This window comes from Carcharhinus amblyrhynchos, chromosome 2 (assembly GCF_965287045.1).
Source record: "Carcharhinus amblyrhynchos chromosome 2, sCarAmb.v2.hapA, whole genome shotgun sequence".
Classification (NCBI taxonomy): domain Eukaryota; kingdom Metazoa; phylum Chordata; class Chondrichthyes; order Carcharhiniformes; family Carcharhinidae; genus Carcharhinus; species Carcharhinus amblyrhynchos.
In genome coordinates this window covers 142,936,749-142,957,208 of record NC_137325.1, presented here as the reverse complement: position 1 = coordinate 142,957,208, position 20,460 = coordinate 142,936,749, and the positions used below count along the sequence as shown (strand labels likewise).

General features: G+C 49.8%; 1 protein-coding gene and 1 long non-coding RNA gene across 3 annotated transcripts in view; both read left to right on the top strand.

Annotated features, from left to right (window-relative positions):
• Positions 1 to 1,105: 1,105 nt before the first annotated feature.
• Positions 1,106 to 6,808, top strand: LOC145361745 (uncharacterized). The gene is made up of 3 exons (XR_013889860.1): positions 1,106 to 1,194; positions 4,079 to 4,162; positions 6,649 to 6,808. It is a non-coding gene; the product is annotated as an uncharacterized LOC145361745 (long non-coding RNA).
• A 9,298-nt stretch (positions 6,809 to 16,106) lies between these two features.
• Positions 16,107 to 20,460, top strand: part of mindy4 (MINDY lysine 48 deubiquitinase 4) — a 194,725-nt gene continuing 190,371 nt past the window's right edge. For both annotated transcript variants that reach the window (XM_080213582.1, XM_080213573.1), the window contains exon 1: positions 16,107 to 16,250. In XM_080213582.1, the coding sequence (XP_080069708.1) occupies positions 16,188 to 16,250 (63 nt within the window). In that variant the 5' untranslated portion in view covers positions 16,107 to 16,187. The remainder of the gene's footprint in view (positions 16,251 to 20,460) is intronic.

The window sequence follows — 20,460 nt, the reverse complement described above, 5'->3', positions numbered from 1 at the left end:
CCTCCCACAGTCCAAAGATGCGTGGGTTAGGTTGATTGGCTATGATAAATTGACCCCAGTCTCAGGGGGATTAGCAGGGTAAAGATATGGGGTTATGGGGTTAGGGCCTGGGCGGAACTGTGGTCGGTGTAGACTCGATGGGCTGAACGGCCTTCATTTGCACTTTAGGATTCTATGATTCTGTGAATACAGAGATGTCATTTAATTCTGGTAAGAAAACTTAAAATGACCCAGAATTTTAGGAGTTCAGGTAGATTTGTGTGAACTATATCCAAATTATTGGATGCTTTGTGAGATCACATTCTAATAAGTAATAGTGGCACAAAGTTTAGCTCTGCTGCCTCACAACGCCAGGGACCCGGGTTCAATTCCTGGCTTGGGTCACTGTCTGTGCGGAGTTTGCCCATTCTCCTCGTGTCTGCATGGGTTTTCTCCAGGTGTTCCGGTTTTCTCCCACAATCCAAAGATATGCAGATGAGGTGGATTGGTCATGCTAAATTGCCCCTTAGTGTCAGGGGGACTAGCTAGGGTAAATGTGTGGTGTTATGGGGATAGGGCCTGGGCGGAACTGTGGCCAGTGTAGACTCGATGGGCTGAGTGGCCTCCTTCTGCACTGTGGGGGATCCTGTGAATTCGATGTTGAGACTGGCAGGTTGTAGCGTATTTAGCCGGGAGATGAGACGCTGTCTCTTCAGTTTGTGTTGAGCTTCACTGGCACTGAGTACAGACCCGCTGGTAAAACTCAGCACAGGGCCCGGAGAGCTCCACTCAGCCACTGTGGAAGCTGCTACCTAGCTTGGTGATTACTGTGCACACTAAAAAATTAAATAAACAGTGACGACTGCATTCCTCAAGGACAACACTGATCTCTGGTGAGTCCTGCAGATAACTGACACTGCAGAAAAATAGAGTGAGCCCCGTGCAAATACAATCTGTAATAATTAACCTGCATAATCAATAATGAATGTCATTCTATTTGGGCCAGTGCATCAGGCAGTGATGGCAGCCAGGAGGGTCAAGATGGAAATCTTGGTGACTGTTCTCCTGTGTGCCGGAATAGCTACGGTAACGGTCGCCGTGCCAATTATCGAAACTCTGCTGATGGAGCTAAAGCCACTTCCTACTGCTGTGACTTCTCAGGAAGAGGATAGGATGGCAGACAAATCTTCACGACTGTTCAACGCCCTGAAAAAGGTTTTAAAGTTTCTTTATTACCGTCACGAGTAAGCTCACCTTAACACTGCAATGAGGTTACTGTGAAAATCCCCGACTCGCCACGCACCACCGCCTGTTCGGGGACACGGAGGTAGAATTTAGCATGGCCGGTAACCCGCCTAACCCGCACACCTTTTTGACTGTGGGAGGAAACCGGAGCACCCGGAGGAAACCCAGGCAGATATGAGTGCCGGAATTTTACCGCCTCGCCCACTCGAGGCTCATAAGATCCCAACTGAGGCCAATGGAGAATTCTGTGAACCACAACCCCCCCCCCCAAGAATTGGAAAGCACAGACTCCACATGATCCAAGCCAGGAATCGAACCCGGGTCCCCGGTGCTGTGAGGCAGCAGTGCTAACCACTGTGCCACCGGTGTGCAATGTACAGCACAGGGAAAAAGCAGGGCCTCAAGTCCACGCCAATTTGCATTGATGTAGAAAGACTTATGCGTATTCAAATTTGAAGTGAATTTGCAGAGTGGTGCAAAAAAATGTCGCGATAATGGGAAGGTTTAATTATTCTAATATAAACATTTCTTCAGAGAGAGTTCTTCTCTTTGTTTTGAATCTGTGTGGATAGAGGTTTGCCCTGTTGAACTGTCAGTCATTGAGGTCTATCCTTTAGACCTGTGGACAAACAGGAACACAGAGAACATAAGAAAAAGGAGCAGGAGTAGGCCATCTAGCCCTTCGAGCCTGCCCCGCCATTCAATAAGATCATGGCTGATCTGAAGTGGATCAGTTCCACTTTCCTGCTGTCTCCCCATAACCCTAAATTCCCTCGTCTATCCACCCGTGACTTAAACATATTCAACGAAGTAGCCTCCACCACTTCAGCGGGCAGAGAATTCCAGAGATTCACCACCCTCTGAGAGGAACTCTGTTCTAAGCTGCAGCCCCCCCCCCCCCCCCCCCCCCCCCGCTTATCTTAAGGCTGTGCCCTCTAGTTCTGGTTTCCTTTCTAAGCGGAAAGAGTATCTCAGTGCAGTGTGCAGTGCCGCACAATTTATACTCTTTCCCTCAAATTCGGCTCAAAAACATGTTCCACAGCAAATTTCTGGGAGTGGGAACTTCATTAACGATGGAACCAACAGCGTAATTCCTTAATAATTTAAGGATTGAGACGAGGAGAACGTGGGCAAGTTAGATTCCAATCAGGTATAAAAAGAACTAGAGGGAGGGAAAGAGAAACTGGATTGAGAGAGAGAAAAAAAATGGAGACAGAAACAAGAACAAAAATGAGAAATTAGTAACTTTAACATTTTATATATTGTTCCCAACAATTTATTACCTGTAGGAATGAGATTTCATAATTTAAGTTGAGCCAGAGATCAAACAGCATTGCAGGACATAAAGTTCATTTTAAATAAACAACACTTTAGGGCAGGTGATGGCCTAGTGATATTATCACTAGACTATTCATCCAGAAACTCAGCTAATGCTCTGGGGACTCGGGTTCGAATCCTGCCACGGCACAGGGTGGAATTTGAATTCAATGTAAAACATCTGAAATTAAGAATCTACCAATGACCATGAAACCATTGTCGGAAAAACCCATCTGGTTCACTAATGTCCTTTGGGGAAGGAAATCTGCCGTCCTTACCCGGTTGATTTCAACTTGCTCAGTTGTTGAGCAAGTTGAAATCAGAGATTTGTACATTAAGGGGATGAAGGATTAAGGGGATAGTGCGGGAAGGTGGAGATGATCAGACATGATCTTACTGAATAAAGAACAAACAAAGGTACAGCACAGGAACAGGCCCTTCAGTCCTCCAAGCCTGTGCCGATCATGATGCCCCAACTAAACTAACAAACCTTCTGTCCTTACTCGGTCCGTATCCCTCTATTCCCTCCCTAATCATGTATCCATCTAGAAGCCTCTTAAATGTTGTTAATGTTCCTGCTTCCACCACCTCCTCTGGCAGCGCGTTCCAGGCACCCACCACTCTCTGCGTGAAAAACTACCCCCTGTACATCTCCCTTAAACTTTCCCCCTCTCACCTTGAACCTGTGCCCCCCCGTGTAATTGACACTTCCACCCTGGGGAAAAGCCTCTGACTATCCACTCTGTCTGTGCCTCTCATTATTCTGTAGAGCTCAGTCAGGTCTCCCCTCAGCCTCCGTCATTCCAGTGAAGTCAATCCTTGTTGAATGGTGGAGCAGGCTCGAAGGCCTAAAAACTTAAAGTTTTTAAAGTTTATTTATTAGTGTCACAAGTAGGCTTACATTCACACCGCGATGAAGTTACCGTGAAAATCCCCCAGTCGCCACACTCCGGTGCCTGTTCAGGTACACTGAGGCAGAATTTAGTATGGCCAATGCACCAAACTTTCCTCCCACAGTCTTTCAGACAGTGGGAAGAAACTGGAGCACCCGGAGGAAACCCACGCAGATACTGGGAGAATGTGCAAACTCCACACAGACAGTGACCCATGCTAGGAATTGAACCCAGGTCCCTGTGAGGTGCCACAGTGCCAGCCTACTCCTGCTCCTAAGTCAGATGCTCCTCGGACGCTCATTAACGACTGGTTGTTTCATCTGTTTGACAACGCTGGAGTCACTTATTGCCGCAGAGCTACACAAACCGGCTTAAATTGGCAGCATAAGCGCTGACAAAACTCAGTTCTGACTGCCTTTGGATTACCATGGAAACCTGCCTGGCTTCACTTCTATGACATTAATATTGAGGCAACCAGTTGAATTTAACGCTGCAGAAAAATAAATGAGCAAGCCCGGGCCAGCTAAAATAGACAAAGATAAATTCTTAGACAAGTCATTGGAAATTAATGAAGGAAGATTCTGGGTCTTCACTCAAAACCCATTCAGAGTTAAAATCATGTCCTGTGTACGGTTTCCTTCCAGATTCTTCCGGAAATAACCTTTGAGGATAATTGTATGCGTTTCCGCTTTGGTCTCATCTGCCGTTTGGAACCTGGTTCCCTAGAGGTAACTGACCGTTTTTTGCTTTTCATTGGAAATAGTACAGGATGCCAACACTCTCTAAATCAAAAGTGGCCATCACACTGGCCGACGTGTAGGTCAGGCTAAAAGCTACTGATTCACATTTCTTCAGAGAAGTAAAGTTATACAGAAGCAAAAAAAAAAGAGAATATGGGTGGTGCATTGGCATGGCACTTTGTACTGCTGCCTCACAGCTCCAGGGATCTGGGTTCAATTCTTGGCTTGGGTCACTCTCTATGTAGAGTTTGTACATTCTTCCTGCATCTGTGTGGGTTTCCTTCGGGTACTCTGCTTTCCTCCCACAGTCCAAAGACGTGTTGGTTAGATTGATTGGCTAGGCTAAATTGCCCCTTAGTGTAGGGGATGTGTAGGTTAGAGGGATTAGCAGGGTAAATGTGAGGATAGGGTGGGGTGGACTTGTTGCCGGTGCAGACTTGATGGGCCGAATGGCTTCCTTCTGCACTGTAGGGTTGATATGATTCTACGATGATGATTAAATGGCAATATATTACCTTATTTTCATGAACATATTTTCTGAGTTCAAGGTAGAAAAAAAAAATTCAGAGTACTTAAGGGCCAGGATTTTATATTCCAGGGATAAACAAGGAAATCGTAGGCCGGTGAGCCTGACGTCAATGGTGTGGAAGCTTTTGGAGAAGATACTGAGGGACAAGATGTATGCACATTTGGAGAAAATGGACTAGTTAGTGACAGGCAGTGTGATTTTGCATGGGGAAGGTCATATTTCGCCAACTTGAGTTTTTTGAAGAGGTGACAAAGACAAAGATAATTGATGAAGGAAGGGTTATGGATGTAGTTTATATGGACTTTAGAAAGGCATATGACAAGGTTCCACATGGCAGACTCATACAAAACCTAGTATATGTAAATGATCTGGAGGAAAATGTAGGTGGTCTGAGTAGTAAGTTTGTGGATGACATGAAGATTGGTGGAGTTGCTAATAGTGCCAGGGTATTGTCAGAGGATACGGATAGAAAAGGTCTCGAGGGTATTGACTGTAAGGAAGGTTGAATAAACTAGGATTTCACTGGAAAGACGGAGGCTGACGGGAGACCTGATAGATGATGAGAGGCACAGACAGGGTGGATAGTCAGAGGCTTTTCCCTCAGGGTGGAAGTGTCAATTACAAGGGGGCACAGGTTCAAGGTGAGAGGGGGAATGTTTAAGGGAGATGTACGGGGGTAGTTTTTCACTCAGAGAGTGGTGGGTGCCTGAGGAGGTGGTGGAAGCAGGCACATTTGCAACAAGGATATAGATAGATTGGAGACTTGGGCACAGAAATGGCAGGTGGAGTTTAATCTGGACAAATGCGAGGTGATGCATTTTGGAGGATCGAATGTAGCTGTGAATTATACTGTAAATGGCAGAACCCTTTGGAACATGAACATGCAGAGGGATCTGGGCGTGCAGGTCCACAGTTCCCTAGAAGTGGCAACACAGGTGGCCAAGGTGATGAAGAAGGTCTATGACACGCTTTCCTTCATCAGCCGGGACATTGAGTACAGGAGTTGGGAAATCATGTTGCAGTGATATAAAACCTTGGTTCGGCCGCATTTGGAGTATTGCGTGCAGTTCTGGTGACCACACTACCAGGAGGACGTGGAAGCTTTGGAGAGAGAGCAAAGAAGGTTCACCAGGATGTTGCCGGGTCTCGAGGGTGTTGGCTATGAGGAGAGGTTGAATAAACTAGGATTGTTTTCGCTGGAAAGACGGAGGCTGAGGGGAGACCTGATAGAGGTCTACAGAATGATGAGACAGGGTGGATAGTCAGAGGCTTTTTCCCCAGGGTGGGGGTGTCAATTACACGGGGGGGCACAGGTTCAAGGTGAGAGGGGGACAGTTTAAGGGAGATGTAACGGGGGGAAGTTTTTCACGCAGTGAGTGGTGGGAGCCTGGAACGCGCTGCCAGAGGAGGTGGTGGAAGCAGGTACATTAGCAACACTTAAGAGGCATCTGGATGGATACAGGAATAGACAGGGAATAGAGGGATATGGAACGAATAAGGGTAAACGGTTTCTTTTTAGTTTAATTAGGGCATCATGATCGGTGCGGGCTTAGAGGGCCGAAGGGCCTGTTCCTGTGCTGTACTGTTCTTATAGTCCCCCTGAAGTAAATGGCAATTTAAATGGCCTCTGGGTTGGGGGGGAGAGTGGTGGTGAAGACACACTGCGGCAGTGCCCAAAATCCTGGCCTGGATTACTTTCCCCTCCTGCAGTGAAGAAAATCAGTGTGCACTTGAAGGCGAAATGGCTGAATTCTGTGTTCTAAAACAGTGTGAGTCTACGAAATGGAATACACAGACTCGGAGGCAGGACTTGTGAAAATAATGTTTATGCATAGAAAAACTACAGGAAGAATATGTTCAAATCTATAACTTCTGTTCCAGTTTGACCGAGTTCATCGCTTACAATACACATAAAACAATGACAAGATATTTTCTTTTATTTTAGCGACTGAATCAGACAGTTAGAGTGGATAGATTGGAAATTTAGCCCATGGAATAAGAAGTTTGAGGATGTCCACTGTCACCTGCGGGCATAATGTTCGATTTAGATGCGCCTTTGTTCCTCGGATTGGGCGTTTACCTGATCTGTTGGTGTTACACACAGAATTATGCACCACAGAAGCTCTGTAAACAAAGGAAAGCTCAATAAAAAAAGTTTCTAACGTACATAAAGTTTGTTTAACTCTTTTCTTTTCCACACAGTATAATTACATAGAGTCACAGACGTTTACAGCATGGAAACAGGCCCTTTGGCCCAACTTGTCCATGCGCCCATTTTTTTAACCACTAAGCTAATCCCAATTGCCCGCATTTGGCCCATATCCCTCTACACCCATTTAACCCATGTAACTGTCTAAATGTTTTCTAAAAGACAAAATTGTACCCATCAATACTACTGCCTCTGGCAGCTCGTTCCAGACACTCACCACCCATTGTGCAAAAAAATTGTTTCTCTCTCCTCTCACCTTAAACTTATGCCCTCCAGTTTTAGACTCCCCTACTTTTGGGAAAAGATATTGACTATCTAGCTGATCTATGCCCCTCATTATTTTATAAGAACATAAGAAATAGGAGCAGGAGTAGGCCATCTAGCCCTTCGAGCCTGCCCCGCCATTCAATAAGATCATGGCTGATCTGTCGTGTCTCAGTTCCACATTCCCGCCCTCTCCCCATAACCCTTAATCCCCTCTCTTATCAAAAACCCATCAACCCGTGTCTTAAAAATATTTAGCGAGGCAGCCTCCACCACTTCAACGGGCAGAGAATTCCAGACATTCACCACCCTTTGAGTGAAGAAGTTCCTCCTCAACTCCGTTCTAAACCACCCCCCCTTTATCTTGAGGCTGTGCCCTCTAGTCGTACTGTCCTTTCTGAGCGGGAAGAGCCTCTCCACCTCTACCCTATCCATCCCATTCATCATCTTATACGTCTCAATGAGATCTCCCCTCATTCTTCTAAACTTCAACGAGTACAAGCCTAGTTTATTCAGCCTCTCCTCATAGTTCAACCCCCTCAACTCCGGTATCAGCCTAGTAAACCTCCTCTGCACTCCCTCCAAGGCCAAAATATCCTTGCGTAAGTGTGGCGACCAAAACTGTACACAGTACTCCAGCTGCGGCCTCACCAGTGCCCTATACAGCCGCAGCAAGACCTCCCTACTTTTATATTCAATCCCCCTCGCTATGAAGGCCAGCATCCCATTCGCCTTCCTGACCACCTGCTGCACCTGCAGGCTGGGTTTTTACGACTCATGCACGAGGACCCCGAGGTCCCTCTGCACCGTCGCATGCTGCAGTTTTTCGCCCTGTAAGTAATAGTCCTTCCTACCATTATTCCTACCAAAGTGGACAACCTCACATTTGCCAACATTAAATTCCATTTGCCAGTTCCTGGCCCATTCGCCCAGCCTATCTAGATCCTTCTGCAGACTCTCCACACCCTCCGCACAATTTGCCATTCCACCAATCTTGGTGTCATCAGCAAATTTCGACACCCTACACTCGGTTCCCTCCTCCAGATCATCTATATAAATGGTAAATAGCTGAGGCCCCAGCACCGACCCCTGGGGCACTCTACTAGTCACCAACCGCCAATCCGAATAGCACCCATTGACCCCCACTCTCTGCCTCCTATTTGACAACCAATCCTCTATCCATGCTAACACCCTACCCCCAACTCCATGCCCCCTGACCTTCTGTGATAACCTCTTGTGAGGCACCTTGTCAAACCCCTTCTGAAAATCAAGAAACACCACATCCACCGGCTCTCCTCTATCCACCGCCCTAGACACATCCTCATAGAGCTCCAATAAATTTGTTAGACACGACTTCCCCTTAACGAAACTGTGCTGCGTCTGCTCTATCAAACAATTCTCCTCAAGATGCCTCGCTATTTTCTCCTTGATGACGGATCCTAACATTTTCCCTACGACAGATGTTAAACTAACTGGCCTATAATTCCCTGCCTTTTGCCTGGCACCCTTCTTAAACAACAGCGTAACATTAGCCGTTTTCCAATCTTCCGGCACTTCCGCGGAATCCAGCGACGTCTGGAAAATAACCACCAAGGCATCCACTATCACCTCTGCCATTTCTTTCAGAACCCTTGGATGCACTCCATCCGGTCCTGGGGACTTGTCCACAATCAGTCCCTCCAGTCTGTCGAGCACCGCCTCTCTAGTAACAATAATGTCATTCAGGCCCTCCACTCCTACCATCTGTCCATCGCTAACACCCGGCAAACTATTCACGTCCTCCTCCGTGAAGACCGAAACAAAAATGTTATTCAAGGCCTCAGCCATTTCCCCATCCCCTACCACTAAGTCCCCCCTCTCATCCTCTAAGGGTCCAACGTTCACCCTAGCCAGTCTCTTCCTTTTTATATATTTATAAAAACTCTTGCTATCCTTTTTTATATTAAGCGCTAGCCCAGCTTCATAGTTTATCCTACCCTTCTTTATCAACTTCTTAGTCATTCTTTGTTGGCATTTAAACCTCTCCCAATCCTCTTCTTGCCCACTACTCTTAGCTACTCTAAACGCATCCGCTTTTAATTTAACACGTTCCTTTACCTCCTTCGTTATCCACAGCTGATTATCTCTCCTCCTACGATCCTTTTTAACCATCGGAATAAATTTCTGCTGAGCACCAAGAAAGATCTCCTTAAAGATCCTCCACTGTTCCTCAGCAGACCTACCTTCCAACGTGCTCCCCCAGTCCACATTCGCCAATTCTTCTCTCATCCTATCGTACTCCCCTCTGTTCAAACAAAGGACACATGTCCGGGAACCCACTTTCTCCTCCTCCATCTGCATCAGAAACTCCACCATACAATGATCACTCTTCCCAAGAGGATCCTTCACCACAAGGTCCCTAATTCTACCCGTCTCATTACATAACACCAGATCCAAGATAGCTCGCTCCCTTGTCGGCTCCAACACACACTGTTCAAGGAAACTATCCTGGCAGCATTCCAAGAACCTCTATAAGACCTCTATAATATTATAGACCCATTCTTTAATATTATAGACCTCTATAAGGTCGCCCCACAGCCTCCTACACTCCAGAGAAAAAAGTTTGAGTTTATCCAGCCTCTCTTCATAATTCAAACCATCAAATACTGGTAACGTCCTGGTAAATCTCTCCTGCACCCTTTCTATAATAGGGTGACCAAAACTGCACACAGTATTCCAAGTGTGGCTTTACCAATGTCTTGTACAACTTCAACAAGATGTCCCAACTCTTTAATTCAATGTTCTGATGAATGAAACCAAGCATGCTGAATGCATTCTTTACCACTCAGTGAATTAGACAGAATGTACAGCACAGAAAAAAGGTCATTTGATCCAATTCAGCCCACGCTTTATTTATTCTTCACACAAGTCTGCTACCACCCATCTTCATTTAGCCCGATCAGCATGTTGTATCCTTTCCCCCCCCACACACTCACCAACACTCCATTGACAGCACCTTCCAAATCCGGAACCTCTGCCATCTAGGAGGACAAGGGCAGCAGATGGACGCGGACACCATCTCTGTAAAGTTCCCCTCCAAGGTATTGAATGCAGCCCAGTCCATCACTCAAGCCAGCCTCCCATCCATTGACTCTGTCTACACTTCCCACTGCCTCGGCAAAGCAGCCAGCATAATCAAGGATCCCACACACACCGGACATTCTCTCTTCCACCTTCTTCTGTGGGGAAAAAGATACAAAAGTCGGGGGTCAAGTAACATAGAAACAATGAAACTAGAAGCAGCAGTGGGTCATTTTGCCCCCTGAGCCTGCTCCGTCATTCATTATGATCATGGCTGATCATCAAATTCAATATCCTGATCCCACCTTCCTCCTTGATCCCTTTAGCTCCGACTCAACCAACTCAAGAACAGCTTCTTCCCTGCTGCCACAGACTTTTGAATGGACCTACCTTATATTAAGCTGATCTTTGTCTACACCCTAGCTATAACTGTAAAACTACATTCTGCATCCTTTCCTTTCCTTCGCCTCATGTACTGTACGAACAGTATGCTTTGTCTGCAGAGCGTGCAAGAAACAATACTTTTCACTGCACACCAATACATGTGACAATAATAAATCAAATCAAACAAAAAACATTCACCACCCTAACTTGGAAATACATTTGACCGTTCCTTCACTATCGCTGGATCTCTGGAACTTCCTCCCGAACAGCATTGTGGGTGTAGCTACATCGCATGGACTACAGCAGTTCAAGAAGGCTGTAGAAAAGACTGTCTTTTCTGGGTAATTAGGAATGAGCAATAAATGCTGGCCTAGCCAGCGACTCCCGCATCCTGTGAAACAAAATTTACTGGCTCTTTAAATACATCTTGCAACTGCTCTCTATGTTAGTTAGATTCCAGATTCACATCACTCTCAAGTGAATGAAATCTCTCTTGAATTCCTGTTGGCTTTATTAGTGACTATCTTATCCTATGAAGGCTTTTGGCGTGCTGGTCTTCATCAGTTAGGTCATTGAGTATAGAAATTGGGAAGTTATGTTGCAGCTTGTACAGGACCTTGGCAAGGCCGCACCTGGAGTATCGTGTTCAGTTTTGGTCTCCTTGCTTTTAGAAGGCGCAGTGCTTAGCGCTGCTGCCTCACAGTGCCGGGGACCCGAGTTCGATTCCCAGCTTGGGTTACTGTCTGTGTGGAGTTTGCCCATTCTCCCCATGTCTGCGTGGGTTTCCTCCGGGTGCTCCGGTTTCCTCTCATAGTCCAAAGATGAGTGGGTTAGCCGTACGGAGAACAACCCCAGCCGAACCAGCCTGTATAATGCACGCGAAACAATATTTTTCACTATTTCCCGGTATACGTGAGAATAATAGATCAAATTAAAAGTTAATGGACTCATGGAGTCCTACAGTGCAGAAGAAGGCCATTCAGCCCTAAATTGCCCCTTAGTGTCAGGGGGACAAGCTAGGGTAAATGGATAGGGTTATGGGGATAGGGCCTGGGTGGGATTGAGATCGGTACAGACTTGATGGGCTGAATGGCCTTCTTCTGCACTGTAGGATTCGATGAGTCCGTTAACTTTTGATTTGATTTATTAGTTTTCACATGTACTGGGAAACAATGAAAAATATTGTTTCTTGAATGTATTGGCCATGCTAAATTGACCCTTAGTGTCAGGGGGATTAGCAAGGTAAATACGTGGCACTATGGGGATGGGGCTTGTGTGGAAATGTGGTCAGTGCAGGCTCGATGGGCTGAATGGCCTCCTCCTGCACTGTAAAGATTCTATTCTATTCTATGACATTTCCATTGTCAGCCCCTTGCCCGCTCTGAATCTGTGGCGGGTGGGGCGGTGGAATTCCAGCGTTGGAATGTCGGTAATATTACGTGTGGCACTAACTCTGTGCAGTGGGAGGGTTTTGAATGGATTACAATTGAACCCACCGCGGCTCTGGAAATCCGAAATCTAAAAACTTCAGGAACAATTGGACAGATAGAAGACGAGTCTTGAAAATGAGTGAGTTATAATTGCTAGTCTTCCTTCTCTGGAAGCTGGGAAGCCAAGTCAGCACGAAGCTATGCCAGATAGATTCTCGCATGTAGATTATGCAAGTTCAGCTGATCAGAACTGGAGCTGGGCCCACAGAGGAGCCATTAGGACAGGTGACCAAAAGCCCGTTCCAAGATGTGGATTTTTAAGTGATGTTTGAGTGGAGGACAGGGATAAAGAGGGGATATTTCAGAGCTTAAAGCCGAGGTGACTGAAGTTACAGCCCCCGATGTTGGGACAAAGTAAGTGGGGAGATGGAATCTTAGAATCCTACTGTGCAGGAGGGGGGAATTCAGCCCATCAAGTCTGCACCCACCACAATCCCATCCCAGCCCTATCCCCATAGCCCCGTGCATTTATCCTAACTAGCCCCCCCGCCACTAAGCAGCAATTTAGTATGGCCAATCCACCTAACCCGTACATCTTTGGACTGTGGGAGGAAACCAGAGGAAACCCACGCAGACACTGGGAGAATGTGCAAACTCCACATAGACAGGGACCCAAGCCGGGATTCGAACCCAAGACCCCGGTGCTGTGAGTCAACAGTGCTAACCACTGTGTTACTGTGCTGCCCACAAATCCACATGGAGGACAGACACACAGATCTTAGATAGTTTGGGGGGCTGGATGAGATAACGGAGATGGGGATTTATTATTTAGAGAACGCTAATCCCCAAAGCCAAACAATAGTTTGCTCATTTCTTTTCAAGTTTATTTATTAATGTCACAAACAGGCTTACATTAACACTGCAATGAAGTTACTGTGAAAATCCCCTAGTCGCCACACTTCGGTGCCTGTTCGGGTACACTGAGGGAGAATTTAGCACGGCCAATGCATCGAACCAGCACATCAGTCAGATGTGGGTGGAAACCGGAGCACCCGGAGGAAACCCATGCAGACACGGGGAGAATGTGCAGACTCCGCACAGACAGTGACTCGAGGCCGGAATTGAACCCGGACCCCTGGTGCTGTGAGGCAGCAGCGCTAACCACTGTGCCACCCCTCATGTGGCGTCATGAGGATAGGGCCTGGGTAAGATGCTCTGTCAGAGAGTCGGTGCAAACTCGATGGACTGAATGGCCCGCTTCTGCACTATAGGGATTTTATTCTATTCTACGATGGGTGCCCTGCCTGGGTGGAACAGGGTGACTGAAGGGTGAGTGAATGGAAGTGATTTTTGGGCAGCTCCAAGACAGCCAGTCAGGCTCCAGCACCTCCGAATGGAATGACAGAAATTGATCCTCGCAGTCGCTTCCCCCTATCTGGTGCAACGTTCAGCACTGAGAGATTTGGTGAGATGATCGCCTGTATCAGATAATTCATATCCCTTCAAGGAGGACTGCACTCTCTGCAGGCATGGGATGTTAGGCACAGCTAGAATATTGTGCACAGTTCTGGTCGCCACTCTATAGGAAGGATGTGATTGCACTGGAGAGATTTACCAGGATGGTGCCTGGGTTGTAGCGTTTAAGCTATGATCTTTAATCTATACCCCTTGGTTATCATCCCCTCTTGTAAGGGGAAAGGTTTCCCATAATTTTGTACAATCTGGACCCCCACAGCTTTCTCTGCTGTAAGAAAAACAACCCCAGCCTAACCAGCCCGTTTAGTGCGCGAGAAACAATATTTTTCACTATTTCCCGGTATATGTGAGAATAATAGATCAAATTAGAAGTTAACAGACTCATGGAGTCCTACAGTGCAGAAGAAGGCCATTCAGCCCTAAATTGCCCCTTAATATCAGGAGGGCATGCTAGGGTAAATGCATGGGGTTACGGGGATAGGGCCTGGGTGGGATTGAGATAGGTATAGACTTGATGGGCTGAATGGCCTTCTTCTGTACAGTAGGATTCAGTGGGTTTGATTTGATTTATTATCAAATAAGAAATTTGATTTATGGCACGGTGGCGCAGTGGTTAGCACTGCTGCTTCACAGCTCCAGGGTCCTGGGTTCGATTCTCGGCTCGGGTCACTGTCCATGTGAAGTTTGCAAGTTCTCCTCGTGTCTGCGTGGGTTTCCTCCGGGTGCTCCGGTTTCCTCCCACAGTCCAAAGATGTGCGGGGTTAGGTTGATTGGCCATGCTAAGAAATTGCCCCTTAGTGTCCCAGGGTGCAGAGGTTAGAGAGATTACTGGGTATAATATGTAGGGATATGGGGGTAGGGCCTGGGTGAGATTGTGGCTGGTGCAGACCCGATGGGCTGAAGGGCCTCTTTCTGCACTGTAGGGTTTCTATGATTCTATTCTTACATGTACTGGGAAATAATGAAAAATATTACTCCTTGTGCACTATACTGACAAAGCAAACCATGCACAGAGAAGGACAGGAGAGAGTGCAGGATGTAGTGTTACAGTCATAGCTAGGGTGTAGGGTAAGATTGAGTTAATATAAGGTAGGTCCATTCAAAAGTCTGAAACAAAAAAAGAGAACGACTCTCAGCTCTGACGCTGTGTCATCCAGTCCGGACACGTCGACTCTTTTCTCTCTCTCCAGCATGCTCCCATCTCCTGCTCCGATCTTCCAGCATTTTTTGTTTTTGTTCCAGATTCCAGCATCTGCAGTAACTTGCTTTTACCATTCAAAAGTGTGATGGCAGCAGGGAAGAAGCTGCTCTTGAGTCAGTTAGCACATGTTTTCAGTCTTTTGTATCTTTTCATCATTTTCTCTCAGAAAGTGTCGTTTAACTTTCTCTGGAGGCTACCTGTGTGGCAAGAGAGGAAAAAAATACAAAGGATTCCTGAAGGAATCCCATCAAATTATTAGACGTGAATAAAAGCAAATTATTGCGGATGCTGGAATCTGAAAACAAAGTGGGTGGTATTTATACTGCAGGGTGAGGATTGAAAGAAGAATCACAGCCACAAAAACACAGAGACATAAAATTATTAGACGTGCTAGTTAGTTGCAATAGCCTTGCTAAACACTCCCTCAGAGTACACAAACAGGCGCTGCAGTGTGGGGATTTTCACAGTAACTTCATAGAAACAAGTCAGTACAGAAGGAAGCCATTCAGCCCATTGAGTCTGCACCACCAACAATCCCACCCAGGCCCTATTCTGAAGGGCAGCATGGTGGCACAGAGTTTAGCACTGCTGCCTCAAAGCACCAGGGACCCGGGTTTGATTCCCGGCTTGGGTCACTGTCTGTGTGGAGTTTGCATGTTCTCCCCGTGTCTATGTATGTTTCCGACAGGGACACCAATTTCCTCCCACAGTCCAAAAGACGTGCTGGTTAGGTGCACTGACCTGAACGGGCGCTGGACTGTGGTGATGAGGGGATTTTCACAGTAACTTCATTGCAGTGTTAATGTAAGCCTGACTTGTGATGAATAAATAAACTTGAAACCCGATTTACCCTGCTAATCCCTCTGACACTAAGAGGAATTTAGCATGGCCAATCAGTCGAACCCAGCACGTCTTTCAGAATGTGGGAGGAAACCGGGGCACCTGGAGGAAACCCACGCAGACATGGGAAGAATGTGCAAACTCCACACAGACAGTGACCCGAGCTGGGATTGAACCTGGGTCTCTGGCGCTCTGAGGCAGCAGTGCTAACCATTGTGCTGCCCACACTTCTTTGCAGTGTTAATGTAAGGCGACTTGGGACACTGCGAAAAAGGGAAGGCGTTGCCCTTTTAAATGCCAGCCTGTGGTCCCCACACCGGGCTCGGACTGCGCAGGCGCGACGCCGTTGCTACCCAGCTGCTTCCCACAGCAACGACGCGGGCGCAACCAAACGCGATTGTGGCTGTCAGGGCGGAGTGACAGGCAGAGAGACCAATGGGAGGGCAGGACGGACCGCAGCGGCCAACCGGCGGCGCGCTGCGGCAGAGGGGCGGGACCTCCGCTAGCAAGTGTGTGCGGCCGGCGGGAGGCTGGGGAAAAGTTGGCGCAGCTGAGGCCGGGCCCGGGGGGCCGGAGGAGGAGGCGGCAGAGCGGGCGACACAGCCGCCCCCAGCCCCGGGATGGACACCGGCAGCGTGGAGGAGGCGGCAGCCGCCCTGGTCAGGGAATACCTGAGCCGCAAGGTGAGAGAGAGAGAGGGATTGGGGATGGAGAGAGAGAGAGAGAGGGATTGGGGATGGAGAGAGAGAGAGAGGAATTGGGGATGGAGAGAGAGAGAGAGAGGGATTGGGGATGGAGAGAGAGAGGGATTGGGGATGGAGAGAGAGAGGGATTGGGGATGGAGAGAGAGAGAGAGAGGGATTGGGGATGGAGAGAGAGAGAGAGAGGGATTGGGGATGGAGAGAGAGAGAGAGGGATTGGGGATGGAGAGAGAGAGAGAGGGATTGGGGATGGAGAGAGAGAGAGAGGGATTGGGGATGGAGAGAGAGAGAGAGGGATTGGGGATGGAGAGAGAGAGAGAGGGATTGGGGATGGAGAGAGAGAGGGATTGGGGATGGAGAGAGAGAGAGAGAGGGATTGGGGATGGAGAGAGAGAGGGATTGGGGATGGAGAGAGAGAGAGAGGGATTGGGGATGGAGAGAGAGAGGGATTGGGGATGGAGAGAGAGAGGGATTGGGGATGGAGAGAGAGAGGGATTGGGGATGGAGAGAGAGAGGGATTGGGGATGGAGAGAGAGAGAGAGAGGGATTGGGGATGGAGAGAGAGAGAGAGGGATTGGGGATGGAGAGAGAGAGAGAGAGGGATTGGGGATGGAGAGAGAGAGAGAGAGGGATTGGGGATGGAGAGAGAGAGAGGGATTGGGGATGGAGAGAGAGAGAGGGATTGGGGATGGAGAGAGAGAGAGGGATTGGGGATGGAGAGAGAGAGGGATTGGGGATGGAGAGAGAGAGGGATTGGGGATGGAGAGAGAGAGAGAGAGGGATTGGGGATGGAGAGAGAGAGGGATTGGGGATGGAGAGAGAGAGGGATTGGGGATGGAGAGAGAGAGAGAGGGATTGGGGATGGAGAGAGAGAGAGAGAGGGATTGGGGATGGAGTGAGAGAGAGAGAGGGATTGGGGATGGAGAGAGAGAGAGAGGGATTGGGGATGGAGTGAGAGAGAGAGAGGGATTGGGGATGGAGTGAGAGAGAGAGAGGGATTGGGGATGGAGAGAGAGAGAGAGGGATTGGGGATGGAGAGAGAGAGAGAGGGATTGGGGATGGAGAGAGAGAGAGAGGGATTGGGGATGGAGAGAGAGAGAGGGATTGGGGATGGAGAGAGAGAGAGAGGGATTGGGGATGGAGAGAGAGAGGGATTGGGGATGGAGAGAGAGAGAGAGAGGGATTGGGGATGGAGAGAGAGAGAGAGAGAGGGATTGGGGATGGAGAGAGAGGGATTGGGGATGGAGAGAGAGGGATTGGGGATGGAGAGAGAGGGATTGGGGATGGAGAGAGAGGGATTGGGGATGGAGAGAGAGAGAGAGAGGGATTGGGGATGGAGAGAGAGGGATTGGGGATGGAGAGAGAGGGATTGGGGATGGAGAGAGAGGGATTGGGGATGGAGAGAGAGGGATTGGGGATGGAGAGAGAGGGATTGGGGATGGAGAGAGAGAGAGAGAGGGACAGGATGGGGAGAGAGAGAGAGGGACAGGATGGGGAGAGAGAGAGAGGGACAGGATGGGGAGAGAGAGAGAGGGACAGGATGGGGAGAGAGAGAGAGGGACGGGATGGGGAGAGAGAGAGAGGGACGGGATGGGGAGAGAGAGAGAGAGGGACTGGGGATGGAGAGAGAGAGAGGGATTGGGGATGGAGAGAGAGAGAGAGAGAGAGAGGGATTGGGGATGGAGAGAGAGAGAGAGAGAGGGATTGGGGATGGAGAGAGAGAGAGGGATTGGGGATGGAGAGAGAGAGAGAGGGGGATTGGGGATGGAGAGAGAGAGAGGGACTGGGAATGGAGAGAGAGAGGGACTGGGAATGGAGAGAGAGAGGGACTGGGGATGGAGAAAGAGAGAGAGAGGGAACATGGATGGTGAGGGAGAGAGAGAGAGAAAAAGAGGGACTGAGGATGGAGAGGGAGAGTGAGAGAGAGGGACTGAGGATGGAGAGGGAGAGTGAGAGAGAGGGACTGGGGATGGTGAGGGAGAGTGAGAGAGAGGGACTGGGGATGGTGGGGGGGAGAGGGAGGGACTGGGGATGGTGGGGGGGAGAGGGAGGGACTGGGGATGGTGGGGGGGAGAGGGAGGGACTGGGGATGGTGAGGGGGAAAGAGAGACAGGGACTGGGGATGGTGAGGGGGAGAGAGAGAGAGAGGGACTGGGGATGGTGAGGGGAGAGAGAGAGAGAGACTGGGACTGGGGATGGTGAGAGAGAGGGACTGGGGATGGTGAGAGAGAGAGACTGGGACTGGGGATGGTGAGAGAGAGAGAGGGACTGGGGATGGTGAGAGAGAGAGAGAGAGGGACTGGGGATGGTGAGAGAGAGAGAGGGACGGGATGGTGAGAGAGAGAGAGGGACTGGGGATGGTGAGGAGGAGAGAGTGGGACTGGGGATGGTGATGGGGAGAGAGAGGGACTGGGGATGGTGAGGGGGAGAGAGAGAGAGAGACTGGGACTGGGGATGGTGAGAGAGAGGGACTGGGGATGGTGAGAGAGAGGGACTGGGGATGGTGAGAGAGAGAGAGGGACTGGGGATGGTGAGAGAGAGAGAGGGACTGGGGATGGTGGAGAGAGAGAGAGAGAGGGACTGGGGATGGTGAGAGAGAGAGAGAGAGAGGGACTGGGGATGGTGAGAGAGAGAGAGAGGGACTGGGGATGGTGAGAGAGAGAGAGAGGGACTGGGGATGGTGAGAGAGAGAGAGAGGGACTGGGGATGGTGAGAGAGAGAGACTGGGACTGGGGATGGTGAGAGAGAGAGACTGGGACTGGGGATGGTGAGAGAGAGAGACTGGGACTGGGGATGGTGAGAGAGAGAGACTGGGACTGGGGATAGTGAGAGAGAGAGACTGGGACTGGGGATGGTGAGAGAGAGAGACTGGGACTGGGGATGGTGAGAGAGAGAGACTGGGACTGGGGATGGTGAGAGAGAGAGAGAGAGGGACTGGGGATGGTGAGAGAGAGAGAGAGGGACTGGGGATGGTGAGGAGGAGAGAGTGGGACTGGGGATGGTGAGGAGGAGAGAGTGGGACTGGGGATGGTGATGGGGAGAGAGAGGGACTGGGGACGGTGAGGGGGAGAGAGAGAGAGAGACTGGGGACGGTGAGGGAGAGAGAGAGAGAGGGACTGGGGACGGTGAGGGAGAGAGAGAGAGAGGGACTGGGGACGGTGAGGGAGAGAGAGAGAGAGGGACTGGGGACGGTGAGGGAGAGAGAGAGAGAGGGACTGGGGACGGTGAGGGAGAGAGAGAGAGAGGGACTGGGGGCGGTGAGGGAGAGAGAGAGAGGGACTGGGGACGGTGAGAGAGAGAGAGAGGGACTAGGGACGGTGAGGGGAGAGAGAGAGAGAGACTGGGGATGGTGAGGGGGAGAGAGGGACTGGGGATGGTGAGGGGGAGAGCGGGACTGGGGATGGTGAGGGGGAGAGAGGGACTGGGGATGGTGGGGGGAGAGAGAGAGCGCGACTGGGGAGGGGAGAGAGAGAGCGCGACTGGGGAGGGGGAGAGAGAGAGCGCGACTGGGGAGGGGGAGAGAGAGAGAGGGACTGGGGAGGGGGAGAGAGAGGGACTGGGGAGGGGGAGAGAGAGAGAGGGACTGGGGAGGGGGAGAGAGAGAGAGGGACTGGGAGGGGGAGAGAGGGAGAGGGACTGGGGACGGTGAAGGGGAGAGAGAGGGACTGGGGATGGTGAGGGGGAGAGAGAGGGTCTGGGAATGGAGAGAGAGAGGGACTGGGGATGGAGAAAGAGAGAGAGAGGGAACATGGATGGTGAGGGAGAGAGAGAGAGAAAAAGAGGGACTGAGGATGGAGAGGGAGAGTGAGAGAGAGGGACTGGGGATGGTGAGGGAGAGTGAGAGAGAGGGACTGGGGATGGTGGGGGGGAGAGAGAGAGGGACTGGGGATGGTGAGGGGAGAGAGACAGAGGGATTGGGGAGGGGGAGAGAACGAGGGACTGGGGAGGGGGAGAGAGAGAGAGGGACTGGGGATGGTGACGGGGAGAGAGAGAGAGAGGGTCTGGGAATGGAGAGAGAGAGTGAAAGAGAGAAAAAGAGGGACTGAGGATGGAGAGAGGGATAGAGACGGAACATGGATGGTAAGGGAGAGAGAGAGGGACTGGGGATGGTGAGGGGAGAGAAGGAGTGGGGGGTGGTGAGCGGGAGAGTGAGGGAGGGACTGGGGATGGTGAGGGGAGAGAGAGGGACTGG